This window comes from Bos grunniens, chromosome 23, assembly GCF_055505025.1.
Source record: "Bos grunniens cultivar Pamir isolate PY7600 chromosome 23, Bosgru_T2T1.0, whole genome shotgun sequence".
Taxonomy (NCBI): Eukaryota; Metazoa; Chordata; class Mammalia; order Artiodactyla; family Bovidae; genus Bos; species Bos grunniens.
In genome coordinates, this window is record NC_141187.1 from 19,611,245 (window position 1) to 19,638,318 (window position 27,074).

The window sequence follows — 27,074 nt, forward strand, 5'->3', positions numbered from 1 at the left end:
TGAAGAAAGCCTTCTGCAACTTCTCTCTCTGCAAAATCACTGTTATTTGGGTGAATCAAAAATAGCCTTCCTAAGAGGGCATGGTTTTCTCTGGAATTTTTTCTTTCCCTAAGATTTTTTTTTTTTTTTTTGATGTGGACCATTTTTAAACTCTTTAGTGAATTTGTTACAATACTGCTTTTGTTTTATGCTTTGTTTTTTTGGCTATGAGGCATGTGGGATCTCAGCTCCCTGACCAGGGATCAAACCCACACCCTTTGTGTTGGAAGGTGAAGTCTTAACCACTGGACTGCCAGGGAAGTTCCCTCCCTGGAAGCTTTTATAGTAGGGGTTCCTTCTTTCTTTCTTTTTATACCTATTTATTGATCAGCTATAAATAGGGATAGTGGTCATAGCTCAGTTGGTAAAAAATCTGCCGGCAATGCAGGAGACCTGGGTTCAATTCCTGGGTCAGGAAGATCCCCTGGAGAAGGAAATGGCAACCCACTCCAGTATTCTTGCCTGGAGAATCCCATGGACAGAGGAGCCTGGTAGGCTACAGTCTACGGGGTTACAAGAGTCGGACACGACTTAGTGACTAAAGAGAGAGAGAGACTGATCAGCTGCTGCTTGCCAGCCTGTTAATTTCCCCATATACTGTAGGGCCTGGCAGCAACATCTTCATTCTTTTCTTTTCTCCCACAGGGAAACCATAAAACAAACAGACATCAGATTTCTCACCAACAACAGAGGCAAAAAGACAATGGAATCATGTTTTAACCAATAACTATTAGTCTACAATTTCCTACTTAACTAAACTATCAGTTAAATATGAGGACAAAGTAAAGCCATTTTTTTTTAAGACAAAAAGGAGTGCTTTAAAGTACTTTCAGAGGCTTGGGAAAAACAAAATTAGGCTGAGATGGAAAGTTCAGATACAAGTATACCTTGGAGATACTGTGGGTTTGATTCCAGACCACCACAATAAATCATATATTGCAACAAGACACATTACATGAAATTTTTGGTTTTCCAGTGCATATAAAAAGCTATGTTTAAAGTATACTGTAGTCTATTAAGTGTAAAATAACATTATGTCTAAAAAAATGTACACAGCTTAATTAAAAATAATCTTGTTTGAAAAATGGCACCGATAAGACTTGCTTGACACAGGGCAGGGCTGCCACAAACATTCAACTTGTTAAAAAAACACACTATCTATGAAGCACAATAAAGCAAAGATCAATACAAGGTATGCCTGTACTTACCAACTTAAAGAAATTTTAGGCCAGGAATGTGCTTTAGAAAATTTAAGGATAGCAACTAAAATAATAGCAATAGAATAAGTAATACACAAACTGGTTTGTGAAAAATGGATCAAGAAAAGACCATCAATCCAAATAAAAGGAGGAAAACCAAATAAAAAAGCACAGTAAATTCAAAACATAAAATAAGATAGCATATATAAACCCCAATGTATAAGTAATTAAATACATATAAATTAAACTCATCAATTACAATACTCAGATTGATTAAAAAGAAAATTTAGGTATTTGTTTACAAAAACCACACATGAAACAATGGGGTTGAAAAGACTGGAAACAGGTTTATCAAATTATAACTAAATTACAGCTTTGTGAATTAATATCAGATTTTAAAAGACTTTTAAAGGGAAATGATGATCTGACTTGTATAAATATAAAACCAAAATACTGGTGAACGGGATCAGTGTCCTAATTGTAAAGCTCACCCTCAGCCTTTATAAGTTATAGATAGGTCATTTTTAAATGCACCAGCAGTCTCAGCTAGTGAGTACTACGATTAAATATTTAAAAAGACACAAATGGCTGGATCGCAATTCCTGTACCTTGGTCATGTATCAGCAAAGGCATGAAGAGTCTAGTTCTGGAACTGCTGAGCCCCTTGGACTGAGCATTCCCAAAGACAGTACTGTGGCACAGAAAACAGATTCTCCCACTAAGGTTTCATGATGAAGTACTGTGGCACTATATGAAGAAATATTTTTCAATGCCAAGTCCCTCTTCTTTAAAGAAAAAAAAAACTGAGCATAAGATACTGTTTATACTATAATTATTTTATACAGAAATGGAAAATATTAATTTTTAATCTACTACAGTTTATTATTGTTATGAACCAAAAAACTCACTTACGAAAAATCAGATTTTTAAACAAAAGAGGTATCAGGACACTACATGTTTTAGTGTGAAATAGCACTTGTTTCTTTAAGTAAATTAAGAATGATTCAAAAAAATAGTTCAATAGCACTGAATGTTACTTTATAAAATGGAGATTTATACTTATAAAAGACTTGAATGCCATTTTTAAACCTAAAATTTACAATACAAAAACCTCTCATTTGCTGAAATTGCCATGATCTGAAGTGTCATTTACTTAATGCTTCACAGATGTATGATGCCAAATTGTTAGTCAGACTGCAAAGTATATTTAGTCAGGAGAAAAAAAAAAACCTCCCCAAACATGTTGTCCTATATTTTCCTGACATTTACATGGGGTGCTGTTTGAAATGTGTCATTTATTTGCACTTTATGATCTATAAATGAAGCTCTCATTTTCTTTTTCCAAATTGAATACGCTGTTATTGTGACCACATAATAGCTTGTTGTTTAAAGACACCATTGTGTCTATGATTTCTCAGACAAGGGTCATGTGCTACTTTGTCATATTTTTTAACTGGACTTTTCATCACACTTACTCTTTGACCTTTACCCTGCAAGTCTTAGTCATCCCTGAACTGTTGCTGTAAGGATGTTTTTCCTACACAGTCTGGTCCACTGTTTATCACAAGCCTTTATGTACTCTTGATGAGCTGTGTGCAGGGGCGGGGCGGCACTCGTTTTACCAAAGGTACAAGGTGGGGACTAATGACCTTGGCTAACAGGGAACACAGCCTACAGCAGGGGGTTACAGACGAAGACAGAAGAGACTGCTGACACATTCTGTTGTGGCAATATGAGTATGCACGCGCGAAGGGAAAGTTCGGTATTTATTAACATTGCGGGCTTTTAAATGTCATGAGTGTGCTACCACAGCCCACTACGGTCAAGCACAACCGGCAGTACTAGTGCAAACATGACTAAGAAACCGAAAAAGAAAGTTAGATGGGAATATTAAGAAAAATGGAATTTTTCTGACTAAAAGTAACGTGAATAATTAACATGGCTCTTTGTGTATTACCAGCATCCTTTAAAACCTCTTAATACTTAGAACTGCAAAACAGCAGAGTGGGTTAAAACCTTTTATGGGTTCCCCTACAATGCAGAGGTTGTTTCCATAACAGTTATAACTATGCATACATGTATTAAATTCACCAATTTCTAAGGAACAGAGATTGTGTTGTACTTTAGTGTATCTGTAACACATAATCTCTTAAACATATAATGAAGCCAAGTTAAATGCTTACTTACAGAAACTTAAGTGTCGACTTTCACAGAATTCTGCATATTGAGCTGAATCCATAACTCGAGTTTGTCTTTCTGCTCTCTAATAGATGAAAATAAAAAGACACACACCCAAATTTAAATCAAGCGGAGTATTATATGTTTTCACAGCTAAAACTCAAGAGCATAAATTCCATTTCCTTTCCTTACTTTAGGTGAATACTTTAGTACCACCTTAAACACCATGATACACAAAATTTTCTAAGTAACAGTAGTTTTGAAGCTCGCTTGTTTTATAAGTAAAGTTTAAAAAACCATTTTCCAGTCCTCTGTTAATTTTACTATATTGGAAGAAAAAAAAACTAAAGGACCTTACTTAGACTGTGCACTTCTGAATTTTCTTTAACTGTACCGTCCTCTTAAAGAAAAAGATAACTGTGAGGTGATAACAAATTAAACAGAAAATCTGTTATTAACTTTTACTATCCATCTGCCTTAAAGCTAAGGTTTTTCAACATTAACATAGGAGTCAACAAATGGAACCCATATATTTCCCCATAGAACATGGAGCCAGAGCTAAAAAATCCATATTTTAAATGGCAAAGAAAATCAAGAAAAAGGTAAACACAACACAAATCCTTTAATCTGCGTCCAGGTATGATTCACAGTTTGGTATAGTTTCATTCGTGGGGTTTTGGATTCAGTATAGCAGATGTTTGCTGCTTCACTGTCCCACCAGAGGTAGGATAATTATAATTCATCCATAGTTTGGTGGGAAAGAATATGACCGCTTCCGCTTCCTTGGCAAAGGAAGCATTTTGAAATGAGACAGGCTGGTACTTCTTGGAATGAGTTTCTGGCCAGTAAAGGAAAAAAATTCCCTGAGATTTAAAAAAAATTTTTTCTGCTTTGGAAGGACTTTTAGCAAGTTTTCTTTATCACAGTTGGTAGAGTACATTAAGTACCACTTCTAATGTCTGTGGGTATTTTTATATTTTTTAGGAACTGAAATTATTCTTTTTTGCATTTTGTTAGATTTGGGTGGGCGGACAACTTAATTCCAACAATCTAGCTGCAGCGCCATACAGAAAAGATTGTGTGTGTGTGTGTGTTGGGGGGGGGGGGGCGGTGTTAAGGCAAAATTTACTGACTACTGTGGTTCCTTCTAAGACCACCGATTATTTTTTCCCTTCCTTCTCTTCCTCTTCTCCTTCCTTCTCGTCTTTCCTTCCTAATCTCCTTGATACATACTCACAAACATATATATGTACTGACACAAACCCAGGCTTCTCTATCCTCTCGGTTCAAGTATTCTTTTCTGACACTTACAAGTAAATATTACACCCACAGCCATGCATGTATGTGTACATGTATCCTGGTGTGCATGTATCTGATCATGTTTCTGGAAGGGTATATTACTGAATTTTTATGTACTCAGAAGTATTTTTTTGATGCAATTTAGTTTTGTCCTTTTTAATGTATCTGATACATGACTCAATATACATTTACTAATGGAAAATGGGAAGCAAGGAAAGGATAATTTATGTGCTTTGAACATTTCAAATTATTTACCAATGTGTTTTTTTACAAAAAACCCTCCCTCTGAGACTGATATCTTTAATGCATGTATATATTATGTATGCAAGTCGGTATGTACATCTGACTGTCTGTGTCTGACTATAGCAGGAACTTCTCAGGTTTGAATTTATAGCTCCTAGAAAATATCTGACACGTGGTAAATGAGAATAAAACACTTGTGGAATAAACAAATGCTACCATAATTGGTCTACCTTGTGGGCAAATTACCATAATGCCGCCAGTCCTTGATTATCCATGTGTTCTCCAGGTCTCCTCTGCTACCCTCCAGCTAGACAGCCTCACCCACCAAACACACACTAGACAGAAAGGACTCAGACAACTACATAAAAAGCTCCTAATGAGATTTTTAATATTAACTTTTCTTCTAGAAGTTGAACATTCAAGACCTGTCACCTACATACAGGCAGGCCTAGACAGTGACAGTTGATGTATTTTTTTTTAACAATTCCTTTAGCATCAATGCAGAAACTTTTGGTTGGGAGCCCATGAAGCTACTAGACCATGTATAGAAATTACTCACCAAGTGCTTAGCATACAGCAAACACTCAATGCGAAGCAGTGGACTCCACAGCAAAGATTTATAGGCAGTATAAAATCATGGCATATTAGAGCTAGAGAGCAGCTTAAAATTCTTGTTCAGTCTCCCTCATTTTATACTTGATCTTAGCCAAGAAGTTAAGAAAGCTCTCTCATTTCAAAGATAAGGAAATTGAGGTTCAGAGAGCAATGATTTGCCAAAGGTGATCAAGTGAGAATTGAAGTCCAGGACTCTCAATTCCTTGAAGCAGCCGATTTTTTTTTATTATAAAGAGTTGCCTCAAACCTACAGTAGTTTTTAATCCAGTATTTTTCTTTGGGATCATCCTCTATACATTATCTTCCTAAAATGTATCATGGAGTCACTGCCACCAACATGCCCAAACTGTTCTTAAGAAAATGAAATCATGAGGCCCTGAGCGGCTAAACCACCACCACAGTCACTCAGTCGTGTCCAGCTCTCTGTGACCCCGTGGACTGTAGCCCGCCAGGCTGCTCTGTCCATGGGATTCTCCAGGCAAAAATCCTGGAGTGATTGGCTGCTTCCTTCTCCAAGGGATCTTCCCAACCCAGGAATGGAACCCGCGTCTCCTGCATCACAGGCAGCTTCTTTACCGCTGAGCCACCAAGGAAACCTGTACTTACCTTGGTGTGGCATATCGCTTTAAAATGTTATCACTTTCTACGTGCCTCACAACATGAAAGGGGTTGGGAAGCACTCCTACTAACACCCTTGGAATACACGTGATGAGACACCGAAACTCATGCTTTTCACAGCGTGGTCAAGTGTGATCAACAGGAAATTAGAGATGTTTACTGACAGCTGAGGATGAAGAAGATGATTCAGATTCGCCCCTCACGCTAATTTTTCTTTACTTGTCTCTCTTCCCAAGGAATTGTTTCAAATAACCAAAAAAGGGGGACAAATGTGACCTCATGAAAGCATCCAAATGGTTTAGCATCTGATTATACTATCTCCTAATCTGACACCATCACCTTAAACACTGGGAAGTCAGAAGGTATCTAACCTTCATGGACTACATATTCTTTGCTTCCTTAATCTCAGTGTTGGCCACTGCTTAGCTTGGACTCACCTGGGCCTCAGTAAGCATTTGCTGGCTGGCTAAACAGCTGGGCAGATGGACAGGTGAACTGAGGCAAAAGAAATGCATATAAATCCTTGCTGGCTGATCTACAATCAGGAACTGTAATATCTGTGATCCAACTGTACAAATTTCCGAAAGAGTAGGCAACTTTTTTGAAGCCAAAGACCCATAAAAAACAAGATGTTGGCCAACAATGAACTAAGGCTGGCTCTTGTTTTCTGTGTTATCTTAATTCCACTTTCCCTTCTGCTTCTCTTCAGAGCACTCTCTGTAGTCCACACTAAAGTGCACATTGGCAGTCCCTTTTCTATTCCTGGAACTTTAAGAAATCTCTGCAAAAACATGCAAGGGGGGAAAAAATCATAAGCCTAATAAGTAACATGATCAAAAAAAAAACAATGCCTGCTCTTTACATAGAGCAGCACAATAACCTTTAGGATAAACAGTTTTCATAGCTCCATTTTACAAGCTGAGCACACTGAGATGTAGACAAGTTAAAAAAAATTAAAGCATAATGTTAATAAAGAGGCAAAGTGAGAGGTAAATCTTGGTGGGGGGGTGGGCGGTCCTGAATGTCCTACTCTGGGGTGTTATCACTAAATAATCTTAGCAGATTAATCACAGCTTTTTTTCATCCTGAACATCCTCAAATGACACACGTTCTCCTGATCTCAAGACTCTCATATGAATGTCAGGTCACGTCTGCATTACTCATGCTTTTGTATCTACAAGTCCAGTTCATCTTCCACTTAATCTGGCTCTTGTACCCACTCCTCCCTTTCTCTAGGAATCATCAGTGCTCTGAACATTGATAACAACATGCTTCATACTCAGAGGCTTTTCTGAAATTGAACCTTACTAGTACTACAACATTGGAGAAGGCAATGGCACCCCACTCCAGTACTCTTGGCTGGAGAATCCCATGGACGGAGGAGCCTGGTAGGCTGCAGTCCATGGGGTCACAAAGAGTCGGACACGACTGAGTGACTTCACTTTCACTTTTCACTTTCATGCATCGGAGAAGGAAATGGCAACCCACTCCAGTGTTCTTGCCTGGAGAATCCCAGGGATGGCGGAGCCTGGTGGGCTGCTGTCTATGGGGTCACGCAGAGTCGGACACGACTGAAGTGACTCAGCAGCAGTACTACAACACAGCAAAGCATTACCAGGTAGGGGCATACGTTTGAAAGAATTATTACCTTGAAAGAATTACTTCTAAACTCTTCAAATGCCCAACAATGCTTTAAAATCTAAATGAAATCACTTTTTAAAAAGGTAAAAGAGAATAGTCATGCTAACAATCATTCACCTCATTATCAAGCTTACCGGTCTTTCTGGTTATTGTAAAACAGAAGGCAGAATTGCAAGGCAGGTGAATTTACTTTCTGGGTCCTACTTGAATGAAAACAGGGGAGCAAATATCCCTACAAATGTAGTATGTAGTATAATTTGTTCAGTACCTGAACGCAACAGACTCTCAGTATATATTTGTTAATGCAGTTTCAGTGAAAAGTTTTTACTTCAGTTGATGAGAAATTGCTTGCATCTTTGAAAAACACTTTCAATGACAGCAATGACAATCACCATTTGCCCCTGCATGTTTCAGTTTGAGGTATGAGGCTGGATTCCTTCTGTAGCACGCAGTTCCATTCAAATTCTCTCATGCTTTCACTGATGCATACGTAAAGGTTATAGAAGCTAGGCACTGGCATATCTCTTGGCGGCTTCTCAAGACACGTGACTTTCTTCAGCAGCACAGAATCACAGAACATAACATTTAAACCAAGATGAAAGCTTATCTGCTTTCACTTCTACCTTGAATTTTTAAAAAAAATCTTATTTTGATGACACTTAGAAGTCTTAACATCACTCATTATCAGAGAAATGCAAATCAAAACCACTATGAGGTACCATTTCATGCCAGTCAGAATGGCTGCAATCCGTAAGTCTACAGGCAATAAATGCTGGAGAGGGTGTGGAGAGAAGGGAACTCTCTTGCACTGTTGGTGGGAATGCAAACTAGTACAGCCACTATGGAGAACAGTGTGGAGATTCCTTAAAAAACTGGAAATAGAACTGCCTTATGATCCAGCAATCCCACTGCTGGGCATACACACTGAGGAAACCAGAAGGGAAAGAGACACGTGTACCCCAATGTTCATCGCAGCAGTTTATAATAGCCAGGACATGGAAGCAACCTAGATGCCCATCAGCAGATGAATGGATAAGAAAGCTGTGGTACATATACACAATGGAGTATTACTCAGCCATTAAAAAGAATACATTTGAATCAGTTCTAATGAGATGGATGAAACTGGAACCTATTATACAGAGTGAAGTAAGCCAGAAAGAAAAACACCAATACAGTATACTAACGCATATATATGGAATTTAGAAAAATGGAAACAATAACCCTGTGTACGAGACAGCAAAAGAGACACCAATGTATAGATCAGTCTTATGGACTCTGTGGGAGAGGGAGAGGGTGGGGAGATTTGGGAAAATAGCATTGAAACATGTATAATATCATGTATGAAATGAATCGCCAGTCCAGGTTCAATGCATGGTACTGGATGCTTGGGGCTGGTGCACTGGGACGACCCAGAGGGAGGGGAGGGGAGGGAGGAGGGTGGAGGGTTCAGGACGGGGAAAGCGGGTATACCTGTGGCAGATTCATTTCGATATTTGGCAAAACTAATACAATATTGTAAAGTTTAAAAATAAAATAAAGTTAAAAAAAATAAAAAAAAATAAATATAAGACAGAATAAAAAAAAAAAAGAAGTCTTACAAGTGAATTGCAAAGTCCTTTCTGGATGGAAAATGCTAAATGCCAATGGTAACCAACCAAATACCTTATGTTAGACAGGAATTAGTTGCTGAACTTGAAAGCTACATACAGAGAGATTGCAGCAGCATCCAGCAACATGATAACACATGAACTGTGGATGCTGACGGTGCTCATGTTTGTCCACAGCAGAAGGGGACTCAAAGATCAGTAAACACCATGGCATCCTGAAGAATTTCAGAAACCACATACATCCCCAACTCACTGTAAACAAGAAATCTGAGGTCCAGAAAGGTTATGGGGCTTTATCTGGATTACTGCAGAGGCAACCTGGTGACCAGGTGAGTGCTGGCTCTGCTTGCTGGGTCAGTTTGTAATTTACTGGATTCCCTTCCCAAGAGTTTAGCATGTTTCCGCAAAACATCTGGTAGATTCCCCTGCTTTTAATTGCCTACTGCAGTGCTCAACAGTTTGGGCCTGGAGGACTGCAAGAGGGTTCTGCTGGTGCCTTCCAAATATTTTAACTCTCCCAACCCATCTGGATACAATCACTTTAAATAAAAACAAAGAGAAAAGACCTGGGCACAGAGGTCACCCTTCGTCACATCTGCCATGTTCAGCTATCCCCTGCCCCTCCCTCATGACTGTGCTGGACATCCCCTCTCCCATCCCCATGGCACCTTAGCTCCTTTCCTTTCAGCATAATCCTCTGCCAAATTTGCCAACAAGATCTACCAACTGCTTTAGCAAGTTTTCCCTCAAGATCCCAGGTCACGTGGATTCCTCTCCTCTAAACCGTACATGCTCTTCTGGTATCATACCCCATGTACTTCTCTGTGTGCTGCTTCTGTCTCCCCTCAGGGATTATAGCTGCAAGAATGTATCATTAACTGAAAAAAATCAAGTTCAGAATTAGAATGCTGTGTGTCTTGATCCCATTTATGTTGAAACACAAAAGTGTCTGCACACAACATACATAAAATGTTTGCAAACATCTGGAAGTATACACATTATGCTTTTAATAGTATTCATCTCTGGGAGCAACATTAGAGGGAACTTTTACTTTTTCAGATACACATTTCAGTAATTAAAAAATTTTTTTCTTAACTGAATTACAATTAGGAAAAAAAAATTTTGGAAAGTAGTGAAATCTTGACTTACAGAGGGTCATTAAATAAATGTCCATGTGCTAAAAAATTATCAAAGCGGTGACTCAAGAGGCAGAAAGTCACAGAGAGACAGCATTAGTTGGGGTATATGTTCTCAGAGAAAGTGAAGGAGGATGAGAAAGGAGAATGTCACTGTGATGTTAAGGGAGCCAGTTCAGAATCCTGGTTGATATAACCTTGAAATCAAAAGTTCGTTTAAGCCTGACCCAAAACTTTCTCTGAATTATATAACTAGTAAAGTGAAAGTGAAAGTGACTCAATCATGTCCAGCTCTTTGTGACCCTTTGGACTGTACAGTCCATGGAATTCTCCAGGCCAGAATACTGGAGTGGGTAGCCCTTCCCTTCTCCAGGTGATCTTCCCAACCCATGGATCAAACACAGGTCTCCCACATTGCAGGCAGATTCTTTACCAGCTGAGCCACAACGAAAGCCCAAGAAGAACTGATTAAAGATACAATATATTTCCTAGCCTAAAAATAAAGGTTTCCATTGATATTGATTTCTTCCCCCAGAGTGATTTTTATAATCCACCAATTTTATATGCCCAAGGTATTAAGAATGTATTATACTAGTCAAATGAAGTTTCCTGAAGAAACAGCTGTAGATTCTAGGAGAACATTCAAGGAATTTAAAAAGAATTTTTGTGCTAAAAATAAGTCAGTAATTCTAAGTATAAAGCATCAGTGATTGAGAAATACATACTCAGAAGGATATTTGTGATATTAGTTCATAATAGAGTTGTTTCAAAATATTGGATTTTTTGGTCTGTACTCTGGGTCTAAATATATTACTGTTAATATAGGAGTTTTTTCTTTTTTCTGTATTTTAAACTATGAAGAATGAGCATGAATGATTATATAAGGAAAATATAGTTGTTATCAAAATAAAAATACTACATTTTAAATTGGGGTAATGCCTGCTTCACATTTTAAAATCTGAATTTATTAGCTAGTAGTGGAGAAAATTATTCTCAATAAAACATTTCCTGTCTTGGGATAAAATGTGTGCTAGGAAGAGTATCACTTTTTAAAAAAAAATGGAATATAATTGCTTTACAATGTTGTGTTAGTTTCTGCCGTGCAACAACGGTATCATTTTTTCCCATTAACTTAATACCAAACCACCTAAGCCCACGTGTAGTTGTAGACTCTCATGCAGTATTAGTACTAATGCTCACTGATGTTTCCCTGAAATTGTAAACAGGCTTTGTAATAACTGAGCTGGCAAATAATATAAAAAGCTATGTGAATTTCCACCCAAACTAGCTCTTTAAAGTGACAGAAGATGGACCTCTTTTTTATTTTCCTGATTGAGAATTCTATAACCTTTTTTGTGGTTTCTATTTGGCTGTATACCCAAAAGTGAGCATATTAGATTAATATATGTAAGCTCTTTAGGTATTCTGAATAATTCTTCTAGAAATTCTCATAGGTTTATGTAATATCCAGATGAGTCGACATGACTTTTTAGAGTCTAGCAAATACACGAGGACATAGTGAAATATGTTGGTTGTTTCACAACTGGAAAATACGTATGTTTTTTCCAACTATTGCACAAAATTTACTTCATGCTTTCTCTTTAACCTTGAGTTAGATCAAATTCTTGAGCAGTACAACATATGTACTGAACTCAGGCCAGCTTCACTTACATATTTTTAAAAATAAAATCCTGTGAAGCAGGGAGACTGTCATTGCAGCAAAGGCCTCACATCCTTGTCAAGGATATATGGAATTCTATACAGAGCAAGAGAGCCTTCCTTGGAATTTCCCTGTTGTTACTATGTTATACATTTGAGTATTTTCAATGAAGATTTTTTTAATATGTAAAAAATTTTTTAGCTACTTAAATCCTTCTAAGTTCCAGGAGTTTTGCCTTCAAAATATACCTGGAACGACTTTTCATCACCTTCCACTTTCACTCCTACTACTCTCGTCCAAGCCATCGTCCTCACCTCTCCCTTGGACTATTGCAATAATCCCCTTGTGGGTCTTCCTGCTTCCACGCTTCCTCTGCTCCTATCCCCAACTCTGAGTCTTTTGACTGAGCACTAGCCAGAGTGATCGTTCAAAAACTGAAAATCAGATCATGCTATTTGTGATCAGAACTTCCATGCAGCTATTCTTCCCAATATAAAGTAAAATTTAAAACAAAAACTTCCAACAGCTTCTCATCACATACAAAATAAAAACCAAAATCCTCAGAATGGCCCATAAGCCCCTACACAATCTGGTTCCCTATTACTCTCCGACCTCACCTCCTACCACTCTCCTCACTCCAGTTACTCTGGCCTATCCTGAAGTTTCTTGAAACCGTCAAATAACATTCCCATACCAGGGTTTTTGCACTTACTACACTCTGTCCAGAATGTCTTAACCCCGTATCATTGTCCGGCTTGCTCCCTCAATTCCTTCGGTCTCTGTTCCAAAGTCACTTTATACAAACTGTTTATGGCCACTTAATCTAAAATAGCAGCTCCCTCAGGTCACTCTCTGTCCATTACTATGCTTCATGTTTCTTCATAGCTCTTACCACCATCTGCCACAGTAATATTACTCTCTTATTTTATTGTCTATTTCTTTCCAACTAGAATGTGAGGTACCTGATGGCAGAGATGACGTCCACTTAACTCAGTACTGAATTCCCAGTCTCTACAGAGCTTGACGTACAGTAGTGTTGCATAAATACTGGTGGAACAAACCCATATATACTTTTTTCTATATTCTTTTATAATTATTTTTTTAAAAAATGTTGGCTGTGCCATGAAGCATGTGGGATCTTAGTTCCCCAAACCAGGAACGGAACCTGAGCCCCTTGCAGTGAAGATGTGGCATCTCAACCACTGGACTGCCACGGAAGTTCCTTTCTACAGTCTTTATAGAGAAAAGTTAATACTAAGGCAAGGCTTCTCAGTCTTGGTAGTACTGACATTCTGAGCTGAGTAATTCTTTGTTGTGAGTCTGTTCTGTGCCCTGAAGGGTGTTTAGCGGCATCCTTGACCTCTGCCCACTAGATGCTGATACCATCGGCCCACCACTTTGTGGGCCGTGAAAACTAAAAACCAAACATTGCCAAGTGTCCCGCTGGGAGCAAAATCCCACCAGCTGAGAGCCACTGGTCTAAGGCAAAGAGGACTAACGCTGGTTGGCTCACCACTATGTGTGTGTGGGTGGCACACTGGTCTTTTCATTATCTCTTTTAATTTTTCCAATAATCGCAATGGGCAGATATGATTCCTGTTTTTAAAATGAAGCATCTATGATCAGATACATTAGGTAACCTCGTCTAAGTTTGCTAAGCAGGAAAGAGGCGTGTACACTCTGAAGCCAGGTCTGTCTTAATCCAAAGTCTATGCTGGTTTTTTTCCTACCTTAAAAAATTTTTTTATTGGAGTATGGCTGCATTACAAAGTTGTGTTAGTGTCTGGTGGGCAGCAAAGTGCATCAGTTATACTTATACACAAATTCCCTCATTTTGGGATTTTGTTCCCATTTAGGTTACCACAGAGCTCCGGGTAGAGTTTCCTGAGCTATATGGTAGGTTCTCTTAGTTGTCTCTTTTATATATACCAATAATTGGACTATAGGCTTTTAGTATTGCTCTGTTCCATTAATTTGGTTCTCCTCTTTGGGGGGTTCAGTATACAGCTGTAGGAATTTCTCTGACAGTCTTCTATGCCTGTCACTTTCTCTTAAATCTTTTTCATGTCTTTCATTTCTTTTGGAATTTTGACATTTCCGCCTTTTAATATTCTATTCCTGTCAAGACAGTTCTTTTACTCTGAAGCCTCAGTAATGAAACTGCTAAAGCGGAGGTGACGGAGGGGAGGGAAGGAGTCTTAAGGGTCTTCAAGTTTCCTTCTCCTCTACAAGGTATGTTTCAATCAAACACCAAAACCCACAGGGCAGAACCTGGAAAGCACTGGGCTCTCCCACGCTGCCTGCCCTTCACGGGACGAGCACTGTGCCTCCACCCTATGGTTTCAAAACAGGGGCCACACCACGCCTGAGACTCACAGGATGGCCACCATACTAAAGGAACAACTCACCCCACACATCAGTCAGTGACCTTTCAAAAATGTATTCATGTGCCGTTTCTATCTAACTCCTCTTTAGTTCTGACATCACTGTGAGGTATTGCATGCTAAGACGCTTCATTCACGTCCGACTCTTTGTGACCCTATGGACAGTAGCCCAGCAGGCTCCTCTGTTCAAGGGATTCTCCAGGCAAGAATACTGGAGTGGATTACCATGCCCTCCTCCAGGGATCTTCCTGACCCAGAAATCAAACCCAAGTCTCCTGTGTCTCCCGGATTAGCAGGCAGGTCCTTTACCACTAGCACTCTGTTGGAAAAACGGCAGGCTTACTTGTAGAGCACAGACAACACAGAGCTCCCAAAGCAAGGGCGAGAACAAATGCTGCCCCTTTCAATCCTTCTGAACGAAAACTCCAGGACCTACCCTTGCCCCTCATCACTACTCCCTATTGCAAAGCTCCACCATTGCTGCCGGAAACGTTGAAAAGTAGCAGAGAAAACTGGCTCAGTGGTGGATCAGAATAACCAGTTCAGTCTCTGCTTCCTACAATTTATGCTGATGCTTTCAATCTCTTAGTTTATAAAATAATTTAAAAATTGGCACTTCATATAGTAAACCTTAAGTACTCTAGCTAAGAAGGTGTTCTAATAAAATGGTTAAAATTTTCATTTAGTAATTTTCATCTGAAGGAAAACAGTGCTGTAAAAAACTGTGACAAATAGGGGTGTAAAAAACCATGTACAACAATAAATTTGAATCACACATGCTTTAAAAAAATCCAAAAGAAGAAACTATGAAAAGATGAATAATGAAGTCTATTAGGCACCAGCGAAGAAACAAAGTCATCAGTCTAGGAAAAATTCTCAAGGGACTATGTGACAGAAGAAAAAATAGGCTTTTACAACTGGACGCCATCTGAGTTAAGATTAGAAACAAGACAAACCAAATTAAATTGTTTATTTCCCTAAAGAGAATGCTCTTAACCATTTTCAAGCTGACGTTTCTTTTCTCATAATTGGCTGAGCTGTTTTCGTGAGTCAGAAATGAGCAAGTTCATCAACAGAAATCTGCCACAAAGACTGATGTAGCTGCAAGCATGAGTTAACCCCAAACAAAAAGAAGAAAAGGATTTCCTGACTATGCCAAGATTTAATCACTGAAGAAACCCAGAAACAGACTTGACCAAATATGACTCTGATGAGAATACAAGAGCAATCTTGGCTATCCCAACTGCTTTGGTTTCAAACGTGATAAATGAAAAATTCTTAAATTATTAACAGGAAAAAGCAGAAATATCTACACATTCAAAAAATTAATGTCTATTTTTACTCCTACCTTAAAAACTCTTACCTAATAAAAAAAAACTAAACAAAAACAGAAATCACCTTTAAAATAACTGCAGGTTCAAAATCTTGGAAAGATAGAGTCCCGTAGGGTCTTATCTTCTGAAGAAGCCTTGGATGTACTTAAATTAGTATTTCAAGCAGCCTGAAAACTATGATAGCCTCTTGGGCTTCAAAGAATGCAGAACAGCAAAATCCCCTAGAATCATAAATGTAAAACCTATAATTATGGTTATTTAACAAAATGGTTTCTATTAAGATATTTGATGATGAAATTCCCATACTCAGATGTCGGTGCCCAAATTTTAATCAGCCTTTACTCATGAGTAAATGTATCGTAACTGTTATTTGATTAAATGTCAGTGGCCATTAGGCTGGGTTTTTCAGAAAGAAGGCTTAAAGAAGGCATGTCACAGAGGGTGTGGAAGGGATTACAAAGGAAGGAAGAAAGAAGAATTGTTTTGGTAACTGGTCATGTTCGGCAGTGCTTTACCTTATGTGAAGTAACCACAAAGACTTTAAGAAGCAAAGACAACCTTGGCAGCAAGAAGAACGGGAAGACCGGAGGTGGTAAAACGGTGATGTCAAGTAAGGAAGACTCAGCACAGAAGAGCAGCATTTTTGAGTTTTATGTGTATTGCCTTACTTGTTGATTCTCTTGAGAACTGTCTGGGGTCAGAAGGTCAGCTATTATTACCATCTCCATTTGACCGATGAAGACACTGATGTCACTGAACCTCTGTGGCTTCAAAAAAAACAACAACCAACTAACTTCATATTTTGAAATCATTTTAATTTACAGAAAACTTACAAAAACAGGACAGAAAATTTCTGTGTACTTTTACCCCAGCCTCACCAGCCCAAAGACTCCTTGTCCCTTCCGACCTCAGAAGCCAAGTGGGGTTAGGGTGCGTTCACTACTTGGATGAGAGTATTGTGGCTTTTCCTTAAGGTAAGGCATACTGCTAGGGAGTTAAGACTCCTTCTTTAAACCAGGACTTTTTCCACTATGATACTGATTGCTAGAACAAAACTTGTCCCTCAAACATTTTCTGTCCAAATATAGATAGAATTCTCCAAGTAAATTTTACCCAAGTAACATCACCCAAAGAATTCAACTGGACATTAGTGCTGCTCAAACTTGAGCTATGTGTAGCTCTGAGAAGACTTAGAAAAGCATTCTAATGTGAGCAAGACATTTAACAAGATACAAGTGGACAAGTATTATGGAATTGTCTCATATAGTCCCTTCTGAAGATACATGCTACATCTTTAGAGTCATTCTAGTGGGTGAGAGCAGTCACTGTCAGAAAACAGCCCAATAATTTGATCTTTCATATATGCTGTAAACTCTTTGACTGGTTCTGTCTCTGGTCACTATGAAAGGAAGACTGTGCCTAAACTATATTCCATTTGTATGCATACGCACAGGAATTTAGCCTTATTGTACATTTTTATAAAGATTTTGTCAAAGACAGATACTGTTTTTTAGACACACATGTGCTGGGCACTGAACTAGGTACTTTACACGTGTTTTCACAAATCCTCCTCAACAGTTCTAAGATGTGGCTTCAGTTAAGGAATCTGAGAGTCAGAAACATTAAGCAACTCATCTAGGATACTAACAAAGATACCTGGGACAAGATAAGGCATGGAACCGTGAATTGAGTGCCAAGGTCTGTCTGACCTCAGAGCTGATGCTCTGGTCATAATACCATGCAGTATGAAGAGAACCTCAGAAGGAAGACAGGCGCGCTGCAAACAGCTTGGTAAAAGATTTTTAAAACATTGTCATTCTGTGATAAAGGCTTTTTACTTGTTGGTGATGACTGACATCACTGATTCGGAAAATGATGCCAAGGAAACAAACACATTGATAAGCACTTTGAGAATATACTGTGTGTGTGTGTGTTTAGTTTGTAGGTTTTAAGTGAGAAACACACTACAGTGACCTAAGCATGTTCTCATCTGTCTTGGAAGGTCAACCCTCTTCCAAAGAGTAAGAAGCAACAAGAAAGCTCAGGGTGAAGGTGAGGAGGGGAGAACAGAATTTAATTAGCTGGTCAGAGAAGTCCAATAACCCTGATGGTTACTGGGGCAACAAGTTTCATAACCAGATTGCTCAAATGTTAGAGGTGAATTAAAAACACAACCAACAACACACAGACAATGTGGAAATGAATGATGACAATCCACACAATGAAAATATGACCTTAACAAAATAATATTAAGGTTCTTCACAGGACAAAAGTAGTCCTCTAGAGTTGTTTATATTGTTGCTTTCTTGGTACATTTACAATATGATGAAATAATCTGATTTGTATACAATTTTTTTCTTTTAATTTTATTGAAGTGTATGGCCAATTTACAATGTTGATTTCTTCTGTACAGCAAAGTGACACAGTTTAAAAACAAGTATATACGCGCATACATTCTCTTCCATTATACTGTGTCACAGGACATTGAATACAGTTCCCTACGCTGTATGGTCGGAGAAGGCAATGGCACCCCACTCCAGTACTCTTGACTGGAAAATCCCACGGACGGAGGAGCCTGGTGGGCTGTAGTCCATGGGGTTGCTAAGAGTCAGACACGACTGAGCGACTTCACCTTCACTTTTCACTTTCATGCATTGGAGAAAGAAACGGCAACCCACTCCAGTATTCTTGCCTGGAGAATCCCAGGGACGGGGGAGCCTGGTGGGCTGCTGTCTCTGGGGTCGCACAGAGTCAGACACGACTGAAGCGACTTAGCAGCATGCTGTATGGTTGGACCTTGTTGTTCATAAATTTTTATGGGGGCTTCCCTGGTGGCTCAGTGGTAAAAAATCCATCTGCCAATGCAGGAGATGTGGGTTCAATCCATGGGTCGGGAAGATACTCTGGAGAAGGATGTGGCAACCCTCTCCAGGATTCTTGGCTGGGAAATCCCATGGATAGAGAAGTCTGGCAGGCTACAATGAGGCTGCAAACCAGTCAGACACGACGAGTGACTAAAGAACAACAATACCAATTTCTAAGTGATACTCCTATTGTACCACCTCAGGTATCCTGTAAATATAGTTAAATGAAGTGTGCCTTTGCATAACCTCTTTTGCATAATGTTCTTTAGAGGACGTAGAAAAACACACAACCCAGATGGTACTTATTTTCTATAGCACAGTATTTTAATTAAAGTAGCAGGATGGATATTTTGATTAACAAACAAAAAATCTAAAATCAAATCTTTTCCCATATTTTCCTCTGGAATTTCAGCAGCAGGAAACATAGTACTAAATGCTGAATGACTTCTTCGATCTTTTGATGTTGATAAGTTTTGATAAACAAAACTTTTAATTAACATGAGACTTATGCTGAAACACTTGTCATGGTATTAAAGTATTAACACTCGTTGCATGGCTATGACAATTCTTTGAAAATCACAGGCCACATGACAGAATATTCCTTCAATATGAAAAACAGATTTAATCACTTTCTAGATATCCTCAATTTTATCAAAGTCTCATTCACAGGTACTACTAAGTGTTTTATAATATAATACAATTACAAATTATAGATGTTTAAACAAGATAGAAATTTATTTTTCCTCACATAAGTGAATTCTGGAGACAAGTAATTCAGGCTTAACATAACTGCTTGCTGATGCTGTGAGAGCCCCAGTTACTTCCAACATTGGCTCTGACATTTTTAAGCTGTAGCTTTTTATTTTTTTCCACGCTTTAAAAGTTATTTATTTATGTATTTATGCATTCAGTCATTTGTACATTCATTTCTTGCCACCTCATCCCTGCTTCACTGAGATATAATTGATGTATAAAACTGTGCAGGCTTTAGATTCATCTTCATGATACAGAATAAGCCCTGAAGCTCCAGATAATCACATCTGGATCAAGTAATCTAACATAGGAAGATAAGAGGTATACCCCTATAGCCCTTCTATTTAAGAAAACCAAGAGAAGTCCAAATATAAATTTATGCTTACATTTCACTTGCCACAGCCCAATGGTACGACCCAACCTAGCTGCAAAGTAAGAAGAGGGGTGTGGTACTCTGTATGCCAACAGCTACAAACCAGGTCCATAGAGGAGGATGGAGAGCAGGGATACGGCATGGTGAGCAGCTGTCTCCATTGTGCTGGTGTATATAGTTATTACACATTTATGTGATCTATTATATGATTTCTAGACCTGCTTTTTAGCAGTCATAGTGGCCATGAATGAGCTTAAGAGTCAGTATTCTCTCTCATCACAATACTCCCCAACATTTTTTTGTAAATGCAATTTATATTTTTTTAACTTCAGGGAATGCTTTCGAGGATAAGGAGAGGACAACACGGAGTCAAACAAATAACTAATAATATTATCCTAACTCCAAAAAGACTGAGATACTCCAGTCTAAAAAGAAATAGATTTACTTGCATTTATCTACTTGCACATGACAGATAGCATAAAACAACTCAAATGAAGGTGAATGACTTAACAAGGGGCTTGACAAACGATTCACTACAATGGGTGCTTCTTCAATACTTACCATTTTTAATCTACACATTCTACATAAATGTTGACTGGCAGGATAAGGACATTGTTTTTTTACCTGTCCTGTTCTAACAATTTACTGGAATCTTAGCTACAGCCAATGAAAAGCCATCCATCTCAAACTTCATCAATGAGAGAAAAGACAACTGAAGCAGACTTGGGTGTGGGATGCAGATGGCTGAAGTGACCTTGAGAACAGTGAAACTTGAAAGTAATAAAGAGTATCTTGAGATGGATATAAGCAAATGTAGGATGGATTTTAATGAAGACATGGACCATGGTAACTGAAAAATACTGCTTTGCATCTTAAACGAAAAACTTAAAATTGAAAAAAAATAGCGCATACTTCTTAGGAAGTTCTCCATTTATGCACTGTTTTATTTTGATGATAAAGATATAAACAGAAAGCAAATAAGATGACATTCGAGGAGATGTATTTGAAAAGGAATGGATAGGGTATATTATAGGGTTAATACAATTCCAATCTAATCTCTATATCCTCTAAATCAGTAATTCTGAGTGGTAACAGCTTTTAATCATAATCTAAAGCTCTGATATATCTTCTTATACGACCTGAGATACATTCTATTCCATCGGAAAAATACTGGAGCGGCCATAGAAGAGAATGCTGACCCATGAATCAGAAGACCTGTATTTCAGTTCTTGTTTTGTCTCGAACACAAAATGGGAATCTCCAGGTTAAGCTGCTTCATCTCACTGTGACTGAGTTCTGTCTCCTCTGTATTGTGCTGATGTTCTGTGATTCTATGTGTATCCTGTACCTTGGTGAAGTCCTGAAATCTTTAGAAATACTTCAGAGCTACAGATTCTAAGATTCAAGAGATCAGACAACTTGTGCAAGTCCAGACTAGAAAATAGCCTCAGTGTATTTGCAGTGATTCTTATATAGAAGAAATATCACTGGAAGAAGCCATGAGGTTCCTAACTCCTGGGAAATAGCCAGGCATTTCAAAATGGAAAACGTGTGCGAATCACTTCTCCTGCAGCACTGATATAGCTATTTACTGCATCAAGTTTTGCTATGCCTCCCCTGACTCAAACAGAGGGGCTTAGGAAGTCAGCAGGTCTCGTGATATGGATAGTTGAAGACAGACTGTGGCATTCATAATGATCTGCACTTTCATTATAGATGGAGAAAAGAAAAAGAATTCAGGGTACATTTTTTCAGGGAAGTTAAAGGTTAGGAAGATCACTACCACTATGGCTTCAAATACCTCCCCCTCAAGATGCTCCTTACTGTAGTGAATCAGGTCTAATACAAGAAACCTAACTTATATGCAGAGTACATCATGAGAAACGCTGGACTGGAAGAAGCACAAGCTGGAATCAAGATTGCCGGGAGAAATATCAATAACCTCAGATACGCAGATGACACCACCCTTATGACAGAATGTGAAGAGGAACTAAAAAGCCTCTTAATGAAACTGAAAGAGGAGAGTGAAAAGTTGGCTTAAAGCTCAACATTCAGAAAACGAAGATCATGGCATCCGGTCCCATCACTTCATGGGAAATAGATGGGGAAACAGTGGAAACAGTGTCAGACTTTATTTTTTTGGGCTCCAAAATTACTGCAGATGGTGACTGCAGCCATGAAATTAAAGACGCTTACTCCTTGGAAGGAAAGTTATGACCAACCTAGATAGCGTACTCAAAAGCAGAGACATTACTTTGCCAACAAAGGTCCATCTAGTCAAGGCTATGGTTTTTCCTGTGGTCATGGTATGGATGTGAGAGTTGGATTGTGAAGAAGGCTGAGCACCAAAGAATTGATGCTTTTGAACTGTGGTGTTGGAGAAGACTCTTGAGAGTCCCTTGGACTGCAAGGAGATCCAACCAGTCCGTTCTGAAGGAGATCAGCCCTGGGATTTCTTTGGAAGGAATGATGCTAAAGCTGAAACTCCAGTACTTTGGCCACCTCATGGGAAGAGTTGACTCACTGGAAAAGACTCTGATGCTGGGAAGGATTGGGGGCAGGAGGAGAAGGGGACGACAGAGGATGAGATGGCTGGATGGCATCATTGACTCGATGGACATGAGTCTGGGTGAAATCCGGGAGCTGGTGATGGACAGGGAGCCCTGGCGTGCTGTGATTCATGGGATTGCAAAGAGTCGGACACGACTGAACGACTATCCTTTACCATTAACTGAAGAAAGAATAAAATCCCTAACAAGTCCCTATTAAAAAGAAGTCAGATTTGGTATGTCTGTGACAGTTTAAAGACCATATTATGTGGGAAAACAAAATCAACATTTAACCTAGCCAGTGAAAATGGTTTTGGAGTTTCAACATTTGGCAGACAGGTGGAATTAAATTCAAGTCAAGTATTCAGAGAAACTAATATAGTATTTAAATATTTGCTTAAGTAATATAGTATTTAAAATAACATATTTGAAGAAATGTTTTTGTTGAAATGTTTTACAGTTTTAAGTGAGGATATTTTTAAGAGAAAAGGCTTGACTGAAGAATATTTTACTTTCTTTGTCATTCTGGGAACTTAAGTGGGATTTTTATATTTACTCTTTTATTAGCCATGTTCTTTTAAGTCTAAGATAACTGGAGAGTATCCCTTGTAGCTTTTAGAAGGAAATTATATTTAGATTAAGATTATATAATCATTTTTGAAGGAAGACACCGAGAGTCTCAAAGTTGGATCTAGTGGATGTGTGTGCAGGCTAGAAATGACGAGTGGACGAGTGGAGGGCTGCCTGGAGGCAGTGAGCGTCCAGGGCACTGGCTGCCTCCATTGCTGCCAGCTTGCCCTACAAGCCTGCACAGCAGAGTGGTTACTGTGCGGCCCTGTCTTCCGCCATGTGGCCAGGCCCCTGCCTGGACACCCAAAAAGAACCAGATCAATCAGAGGCCATGTACTGAGATTTGAGATTCTTATCCCAGAGGGTTGGGTCTGCCTCTCTCCAGGTGAGGAAGCTAACTTGGGAGCACCTGCTGGCAGAGCGTTACCCAGGTGGTAAAAAATGTCAATCAACTCGAAAAGAAAAATGAAGCCTATGCAGAGAGAGAAGCAGGAGGTCAGAAACTGTGAACAGAACGCTGATTTCATTGGTGTCTGCTTTAAGCTCCCGAGGCCCAGCTGTATTTCCGTTGTTGGGTTGCTTAGAAGATACAGATTCTCTCATGATAAAATTTGTCTGTATGCAGAGCTCAACATTTTTTTAAGCAACATATCAAATGGGTTATAAGTGAATTTATAAATTTAGCTTGTCATTGCTTGCCTCTGAATGAATCCATGATGTCTATACACTCTGTATGCCAATTACAGAAAGAAGAGTGGCAACTCTTATTGACATGTAACTCCCAGGATAACTTTGTACTGTCATCCTGAAAAAAACTGATCTCTTTGCTGTATGTAACCAACACTTCTTTTATTTAATAGCACAGTAAATTAATATACATCTTTAATTTACCATCAGAACATTGCCAGTAGCTTGGACATAAATTATGTAAAGTCTTAAATTAATTATGAAGTCCTTTACTCAGTAGGGAATATGATCATCCTAAATAATCTTATAAAAAAATCAGGTGGAGGTGCCAAAATTTTTTACTGGCCTCTAATACCAGCAGTTTTATTACCAGAGAAAACAAGCTGGATAAAACAGTTTCTAGAGATGATAAGCAGTTGTATTGCACTGAAAATTCGTGAACACGTAAAACTTAACTTTTAAAACTAAAATACAAAATCCTCCAACTTAAATCCTAAAAGTGTGTTCTGAATTCAGGCTGCACCTTCTCATAGAAATATTGTCTTAAATGGTGGGTAGGTTCTTAAGTAATCTTACAAAAGCCTCTTTAACCCATATGTATCTGACTGTATCCAGTTTATGGAAGGATCAGAAGAGGCATAATTAATTAAGAGAATTTGGTCCTTGTCCAGAATTATGCAAAATTATAAAAACACAAAGCTGACGTCTTATTTTATTTCTGAAATATCAACCTCCTAGAATCTCTCTAGAATCTTCTTTCCCAAAGACACAGAACACAGCACGTCACGTACTGTCCTCTACCCTTAAATTTCTCTGAAATTCAAACTGCTTTACCTTTACCCCTTGCTGACCAGAAGTCTTTAAAGAAAGTCCCTTTCAGCAGATGATTAAGAGGTAAGCAATGTCATTCACATCCATATGTAAATAAGCAAGCGTCCTTGGCCCTGCAAGTATTTTTAAGCATTTTGAAAGAAGAAACAGTGATCTCTCATATCAACCACGGTTTTGAAAATCGTGGATTTAAGATAACAAAGGTTCACATTTGTAACACAAATATGATAAATCTCTTATCTTTTAAAATGTGTGATTTTTTTCAGCCATTACCTGAAATAGCCAAAGAAAAGCAAAAGTAAAGCAAATAACCTTCTTTGCCTTGATGCTCGGGAGGCGAGTAACCATATACAACTCAAGGAACTGCTTTCAGATCAATTTTTCCAAGTTGGAAGAAATATGACACTTTTCTGCTATTTTTCTTTTCCAGAATAGTGCTTGCACCCATGAGTTTTCCTTCCTAGCATTTTTGCCTTTTAACTGTGATCTTCAGCAAGTGCTTTAGGGTCCTCATTTGCAAACAGAGGATAATAACAGAACTGACTCCAAGGGTAGACATGAGCTGATGTCTGTGTCAAGGTTTAGAACAGTGTTTTGTGTGTACTAAGTCTACACAGGATTCTGTAGTTATTACTACTATACTATTTCTCTGGTATATTACATGTTTTGTCAAGGAAACAACTGTATTGTGAATACCATGTCCCCACGATCTAGTACAGGAGCTGGCACAGACACACACAAATAAAATTAAAAAATACTACTTCACTTTTATGGGTCATAAACTGAGACGTACAGATTTATGATTCCTCAGAATTTAAAAATAACCACTGAAAGAATTACGTATAAGTTAACTCTGAAATTACAAATAAAAAAGAATTAATGAAAACAGGTGAGGAAGAATAAAAAAAGATAAAAATGCATGTGCTATGGAAATAAGGGTAATGTCATCAATTGAAAGAAATTAAAGGAAAAAACATTAATATACTGTTAAAGACAATTATACCCAAACTAATTGGTTCAGAAAGACTAACAGTAAAGACAGGCAAAGTTGTAACAAACTTAGGTATTCACTGGAACAAGAGACTCAGACCTGGGCCTGATGAAGGCTCTATCGACAAGACGTGACAGAGCAAAGATGGAGATGCGAGTTTTCCATGCCACAAGAAAGTCAACAGTAACTTAAAAGGCATCTACAAATTCAAACTGTTTTCTAAGTGGAAATCAGCCAATAACTAACAGAACTGTCCAGAGAAGTATTTAATGGATCAGAGAAGTGAACAAGTATGTTATTATTTGAAGATGCTAAATTGTAAAATCTTATAATAGCAAATACACAAGAAGTGCATAACATTTATTGCCGAATGTTCTGAACTGACAACTAGAGGCAATGAACCAGTGGTCACAGATGCTATTGGTCCATTTGAAAAAAAATCTGGTCATTAACATTAGAACTGATGCTTAGTATCAGCCTGTAGACATATCTGAACACTGCGGGTAAATATTGAAGCAGTGTGGTTAGGAGAACTTCTACAGCTAGAACTGTGGAAAAGCCAACACTCTAATTTAAACAGGAAATTATTCAAACAATGAAAATTATTTGCAACTGGAAGGCACCTTAAAAGGTGTGTTGAAGAATTCCTGGTATAAAACCTTCATAAAGGTATATATAGCTTTTTTTGTAATCCTATGTGAATGAGAAGAAAAGACTAATTTTATATACCTGGAAACTGCATTCTTTAAGCAGAAGAGAAAAAAATTCAGGTTGTCCAAAGGATAGATTAATAGTATTTGCGTGTATCACCTATTACTTCCCCTTATGTGGACAAACAGTTAATGAAAGTTTATAATGTTCAAGGCACTGTGCTGGGTACAAACGATATGAAAGTACAGTATGTCCATGCTCTCAAGGACCTTATTTAGTAAGTCAAACTAAGCAAAAAACATCTAGTTATAATCTTTCACATACTAAAATATCAGAACTGAGATGCGGCCAGATGGAGAAAGATTAACGGAAGGGAAGAAAAGACGAATGCCTATTTAGGGAACTGCAAGTTCAAGGGACTCCTTAAATAGTGTGGGGTGGTGATGGCGGTGTGTGTGTGTGTGTGTGTGTGTGTACATGTGTGTTTCGGGAAGTAATATGGGTAAAGAGGGGGAGCAGGAATGATGGGAGATGAACATGAAAAAGTTTGTTGGGGCCAGATTATAAAAGATGCATGAATAATGTGCTAGGGAGTTAAGACTTCTACAGAAAACGGAGAGTCAGGAACAGCAGAAGCCTGGCAAGGATCTGATCTGCCCTTTGAACCAATCCTTAATAAACAGGAGAGTTCCCAACAGCCATCCACATGCAACAGATTACATTGATCACTAAATGTTTACAGCTTACTCCAAAATTCCTATTCTAAATGAGGAATACAATGATCTAAGAATAAGTCTAATTGCATTAAACAGCTTGATTTGCATGATTTACCATAAGGTGGTGGCAACAATA

The 27,074-nt window shown here is 38.4% G+C and overlaps 1 protein-coding gene across 40 annotated transcripts in view; it reads right to left on the reverse strand.

The window, feature by feature from the left end:
• Window positions 1-27,074, reverse strand: part of SUPT3H (SPT3 homolog, SAGA and STAGA complex component) — a 442,887-nt gene that overhangs the window by 139,301 nt on the left and 276,512 nt on the right. For 37 of the 40 annotated variants that reach the window (XR_015153255.1, XR_015153253.1, XR_015153252.1 and 34 more), the window contains one exon: window positions 3,426-3,501. The exons of the other annotated variants lie outside the window; for them this stretch is intronic. Coding sequence is in view for 27 of the 37 variants with exons in the window: in XM_086371946.1 (XP_086228072.1) it covers window positions 3,426-3,501 (76 nt within the window). In the remaining 10 variants the exon portion in view is untranslated. The remainder of the gene's footprint in view (window positions 1-3,425; window positions 3,502-27,074) is intronic. 40 annotated transcript variants of the gene reach the window in all.